At 45.3% G+C, this 6,206-nt stretch overlaps 1 protein-coding gene across 2 annotated transcripts; it reads left to right on the forward strand.

Moving 5' to 3' along the window:
- The first annotated feature begins 153 nt into the window (after positions 1–153).
- On the forward strand, positions 154–6,115 carry LOC129091977 (zinc finger protein 518A). 2 transcript variants are annotated; one of them, XM_054599699.1, is made up of 3 exons: positions 154–391; positions 1,321–3,582; positions 4,079–6,115. In XM_054599699.1, exons 2-3 carry the CDS (start codon positions 1,341–1,343, stop codon positions 4,561–4,563), a joined length of 2,727 nt encoding a protein of 908 aa, XP_054455674.1. In that variant the 5' UTR covers positions 154–391; positions 1,321–1,340; the 3' UTR covers positions 4,564–6,115. The 2 variants fall into 2 exon arrangements, with proteins under 2 accessions (XP_054455674.1, XP_054455676.1); XM_054599701.1 differs by having other exon boundaries at positions 4,121–6,115.
- Positions 6,116–6,206: the final 91 nt, after the last annotated feature.

Below are 6,206 nucleotides of genomic sequence, written 5' to 3' on the forward strand. Positions count from 1 at the left end.
ATACAACAAAATAAAGATAGGAGGACTACAGGGAGGACATCACTCTCCAGTATCTAACACGGGGATTGTGGGTACTTTTTTTTTTTTTTTTTTTTTTTAACTTGAGGCTATTTATTTAACGGATGCAGCTCCCAATTGACAGTATGGTCATTTTGCATCATTGTTTAGGGTTGTTACACCTAATGCTGACATAAGTGAACAGTCCCCGTATGCATGAACCACTCCATGAGGCGGTGTTTGCACTAACACAGCCCGGGGTTAGTGCTCTGCAGGCCCGGGACAGCACGGCTCTCCGTCGGAGGCTCCGGGCTAAAGGCTAAAAGCGGCTCAGAGGCTGTAATCCCCGCATGAAACCATCATGGCTGCCACTCGCTGAGCTGTCAAGAAAAAGGTAAGAAACTGAGACACACTCACTACTACAGCTTTATGATATATATATGCATATATGTGCATATATACCACCATCTGCAGTAACGACTCTGCATCGTTTTTAAACCGGCATAACTTTGTCGCCACGCTTTTTATTCTTCAACTTATTTCGTCTTTGTTAAGCTCTCATCGCGTCTTCACAACACGGGTTAAAACGTTTAGCCCGGACTAGGTAAAGGGCTCTTTGGTGGCACAAAGTGGGATAATTAATCGTCACTTCACAATTCCCAAAAGCATCACTTTGTTGTGGACGATTCACCGATTAATGTGCTACGAGGAAGCGTTTTCTTGTCCTTTTTTTATTGGTGCATTTGTTAGTTTTCGGAGTTCACAACTATTGTGAAGCTGAAGTGCACTTTCCTGCAGCTCGGGGTTGTATAAGACTCTAAAATCGTTGTTTTACGCCTGGTTATAAGTGTGACGAATTAATTAATATCCCTGCAGAGGCATGTTGAGCCCTTGCCAGCAACAGGTGGAGTTAACATTAATACCACTTTTCAGAAGGACTGTGAACGCAGCTTCTTTTTATGGTTCCACTGTGAAATGATGAAACAGCAGTCTCAACACACACATCACATGTGTGCTTTTGAAAGAATTTCATAGCAACATAAAAAAAAGTACATTTAAACTAGAAAGGGCACTGAGAGAGCACAGCAAATAATATTTGTGTATTTGCCCCATGATTCGGTTTCACTCAAACATTGAATGTGTTCTTCCTTGGCCCCTTTCTACACCCTCCCACCCAAAGAATTGGTCTGGTAGTTTTTCCCGTAAGCTGAATTGGAAACAAAAGCTCCATGGCGCCGATAGAAATTGAATTTGTTGCATTGGCCTTGAAGCTGTATTCTTTATTTTTTATGACAATCCTTTTCTGTTGTTCCGCACTTTCAGAAATCTGAAAAACTTACAACATGGATTCGATGGACATTTGTGCAGCTACCTCCAGGGGAGATAATAAACGGCGTGTCAACAAGAGGAATAGAGATTGGCACAAACGGCTCCACCTCAGGAACACTGCCGTTCAGCCCTCGACTATGCAAAGAGCAGATAAGCACGGACCAAAGAAGATAGCAGAGGAGTGGGAGCAGAGCGCAGTGTGGCCTTCGTCGGGGAAGCCCCCCAAGGAAGCAAAGCACGGGACAAATGACAGCGGCAATACACTCAGGTTTGCATGTTCCCAATGTAGTGACAATTTGGAATATGTTCCCAAAGACTTGGTGAGACACTTTGAGGAGAACCACAAGGGGAGCCCACCAGTTTTCTCCTGTCGCACGTGTACTTTCAGTACGCACGAGTTATCTTACCTTCGGGTTCATCTGCTAAGCCACGAGGACACTTTTTCCAGTTGCAGCGTTTGTCACGACGACGTTCAGCGCACGTGGCCAGAATTCAGTGCACACCTGAACGCTCACCACTGCCGAAATGGCAAATATTCATGCAAAATGTGTCCGAAATTCTCCACATGCGATGTCGAAGTATTTTTAGAGCACACGTATGGACATAATTTGAGCTTGGAGGGAGCTCAGGATCCGTCGCCGCACACAAAGGGGAGGAATAAGTTTGGGCCTAAAGCAACAACTCAGACGTTACGATGTCAGCACTGTGGATACGAGGCGTCTCAGAAATGGTTGATCGCTAAGCACGTTAAAGCTGTCCATGTTTGCCAGAATGGCAATCAGAGGAGGAGGAAGAGGAAGAAGGAGGAGGAGGTTCGTTCCTTAGCGATGAAACCAAATGACCCGATACCAAAAGTGAAGCCCAGGTTAACGAGAAGTGCCGTGAGGGAGATGTGCTGGCTAACACAGGACTGCCTTTCTCTGCCAGGGAAAGAGTTCCTGGATAAGTACTGCCATCTGTCAGATCCGCAAACAACACTAGAGGAGACCCAACAGTTTTTGATGAAATCTGTTGCCGGGGAAACCGGCGACCAGAAATGGACCAAGGCCCTGAAGACCGTCTTGTCAAATGTCCCCCAAGATATGAACGTTCACCCGAAGTCGGAGAACGGCGTCGTGTCGAACCCGTCGGACCTCACCGTCCTGACGGTCAAGAACAAGATAACCATGGCTCAGAATGGCGCCATGTATGGCAAAAGGTTGAAAGTGATGGCAGACAGGGAAGCTGTTACCCTTGAAAGTGCCACCGACTGCCCCCGTCGTTTCGTCGGCCAAAATGGATGTCAGTTGTCAGATTCGAGCGATCATATGCCTTGTCTACAGACTGAAACAAAACCGAATAACGACGTCTCGCTGCCAGCCCAGAGCGAGCTGTCTGACTGCACTCGAATGCAGGAAAACAGAGAGAATCAGGAACTAAAGAGCGACCAGGAAACGGAGGAACATGGTAAAAAACCTGAGGAGCCTGCGCATGAGGACGGGATCGAAATCTCGAGTGAGCTGAAGTTGACAAACGAGAGCGAAGGGCAGACATCCGTTCACAAAGTTGCACCAAAAAACAAGAGACGAAGACGGAAAAGAAGGGCGAGATCTAAAAGGGTCGGTAAAAGATCATCAGGGCTGGCCTTAAAGATAGTTTTGAAGAAGAATCCGGTGAAGGAGAAGCAGTGGGTGTCGCAAAGCTCTTTGGCTCCATTAGGAGGTGGCCCGTTGGGGGACTGTCCCAGACTGCCAAGTCCTCATACAACAATGGAGGAGACGCACCAGACTCGCCAGAACGGGCCGCTATTTGAAGTACACCAGAAAGAATGGACCAAAGCTTCCAAGGCTGACCTTGACGACCCCTCTGACGCCATCACTTCCAGGCCCCAGACAAAGCCAGGGGAAGAGCTAACCCCCAGTTGTGCTGCAAGGCCAATGGGGTCTAACAATAAGGACGGGAACACAGCCGTCGCGCTTAAAGGCTTGCCGCCGACCCATCGAGAAACGCCAGAAGACGCAGTGAAGTCACCGCAGTGTTCGGGAGCAGAAGTAGACGAGAGCTGTTCAGCTCTTAAGACAGGCCGGTCACATTCGACGGCTGCAGCGGGGACTGAAGTAGATACGTGGGCCGAGGACGCATGGCTTCAAACGCCAGGCAGTGGTACAGACCAACGGGTGTCAGACGGTGAGATGAGCTCAGCCGCCGATGGAGTGACTCCTCGCAGCAGTTCTACCAAGTCCTCCCCTGTTTCCATATCTATTATTACAGCACAGGGTAAGACGGCAAATTATAGATTCCACATAGACTTAATGGTTAGGGATTTAACGTGCAATTGCATTTTCTTGACATGCATTTGAATGCTCAGTTTACATCAAAAAGCAATGGCCAACCTACGGCGGAGTTTTAGGGCCATCAGAGGTAACAGAATATAATAATAATTAAGCCGTCTAAATATTGTTGCTCCTAAAGTAGTGTTTTCATGGTCCTGAAAGAAACAATTTATTTAACTACTTTTTTTTCATACTGTTTATTAAAAAAAAATAAAAATCTTGAAATTTTTACTCATTCATATTTGTGAGTTTTTTCTTGTTAAGTTGCTGCTTTAATGTGAGTGTTTCTCTCCTAAATTTATGATATGATGTCAGAATTCTTGATGAGTATTTCCCCCTGCTACATATATATATTTTTATTTAATTTGACCTTTTAATGGCCCTACTACGCCATGGTACTGTCTGATTTGTAATCCGTATTTTATCCTTTTGTCTTGCAGGAAAGGTAAACTCTGAAGATGTAATCCTGGTTCTCTCTGCAGAGCACGGTGAACAGAGTGTCCAGGGGGCCGTAGACGGAGGAGTGCCTGCTGACTCCTGCCCAGATCTCCTCACCAACAGCCAACAGGAGCCCTCGCCAGCTTACAACCATCAGTGGCAGCCGCTCCCAAAGCACCTGGAGAGGACCCTGAAGTTAGTCGCCATAAATCCATCTCAGCCGGTGAAGCGCCCGATGGGAGACCAGCCCGTCGTGGTGCTGAATCATCCAGACGCCAACATCCCCGAGGTCGCCAGGATCATGGAGGTCATCAACCGGTACAGAGGGGAGGTGCAGAAGGTCGTGCTGTCGCGGAGAACCGCCAACGCTCTCTCAGCCATGTACGGCGAGGCCCCCGAGGAGAGCGACCCGGTGGACGCCCCAGTGGACCCCGAGCGGATTCTGCGGGGCGCGTTGATAGCTTTGTTCAGGAGAGGTTCCTGCTGAAGCTAAAGCTTCGCAGGTTGAGCAGGAAGAAGTACGAAGTGGTCGGCGCGGCCTCCCCCGGCAGGGACGCGGTGTCCAAATTTCGCTGCTGGTTTTGCGGCAGGGTCTTCGCATGTCGGGAAAGGTGGACTGCCCATCGACAGCGACATCTGATGGAGTGGAAAAAGCCAAACTGTGAAAACTCTTAAAATGTGTCGCACACACTGGATGAAAAGCAAAAAATACGTCTGGAAAATGACTTTTGCAATATGACAAAAGAATAATGGAAAGAGTCCTCATTTTTTTATTAAAGTCTTAAATCTAATTTGTTGGTTTGAGGAGAATTAAAATCTGTATCAGGCCTCCTGGAGGGTTCATTCTCAGGGTAAACATTTACCTTTTGTCTCTCTGCCCGTTGGAGTCGCTCGATACAAACTCTTTGTATATTAGTGAATATCTGTAAAGCCACGAGAACGTGGTGTCCATGATTTGGTTCTTTTGTATTGTTTGTATTTTGTCTACGCAATAGCTTTATTTAAGGTGATTTAAGTACACTGTCATATGGAATATTTTATAGAACACTGTAATATGTATATTTGCCATACCATCTGAACTTTATGAATCAGTTTATGTACGGGTAGGCTCTACGGTGTGGTAGCTGTCGTATTTGTTTTCAAACGGGACGCAGAGACCCACAAAGCTACTCAGATATACCAAAACTGTGTGTTTCAGAAAAACAAAGAAAATAATAAGAAAAAAAATAGACAATAAGCTGTTTTATTCAACATTTATTTATGACTCTTAGTTTAAGCCTTTATATGCTTTTTCTTTATTCTTTTATTTTTATTTGGGCCATTGGAAGAATCAGTGTATTTGTAAAGAAATGTTTGTACAAACTCCAAATTATGTTCAAATAATAGTATTATCTGTTCGAGGTATATTTTATCAAGCAGATGTCCCTAAAGACACGATTAATTTAAAAAAGTAAAAATAGAAGTAAACCTGTGTTTTTTGATGTCAATGAAATACTGGCTGAATTGCTTTGAATCTGAATTTGAGAGGCCTGGTTAATCATGTTTGTTTTTCTTCTCAATGAGTTTCCTCTTTTGACTTGAAATGATACCGTTATCTTTTAATTGCACTATGAAAGGAGGATTTATATTTCCCATTACCTCACCTTTATCAGGCCTAAGCTTTTGACAATCTCAAACCAGTGTCCTACTGTGGCTCAACATTTCCTTATGTAGCCGGGATCCCTTCAGTGTTCCCAGCAAGGGAACAGTGGCTCGTGTGTGTGTGTGTGTGTGTGTGTGTGTGCGTGCGTGCGTGCGAGAATGTGTGTGCGTGCGTGCGTGTTAGTCAAGGACCATTGGACAGATGTACCTGTCCTGTATACTGATATGTGTCCTTGTTTCTCAGTAACTCACTCTGTATGTTTTTTCCAATTTGGATAAAAAGATTTCTAATTGTGTACATAGTCCAATAGAGGTACTGTAAAATATTACTGCAGAGTTTTCACCAAGTGCCTAGAAATTCTTATTATGCAACAAAATGTGAGTATGAGAGCATTACTTGTTGACCGGACAAGAAACGAACCAGTTTGTCAGTCCCTGGGGGCGTTTTTATTGATGACTGAAGATGTGAGCTGGAGTCATACAACACAA

This window comes from Anoplopoma fimbria, chromosome 6, assembly GCF_027596085.1.
Source record: "Anoplopoma fimbria isolate UVic2021 breed Golden Eagle Sablefish chromosome 6, Afim_UVic_2022, whole genome shotgun sequence".
In the NCBI taxonomy this organism is placed as follows: domain Eukaryota; kingdom Metazoa; phylum Chordata; class Actinopteri; order Perciformes; family Anoplopomatidae; genus Anoplopoma; species Anoplopoma fimbria.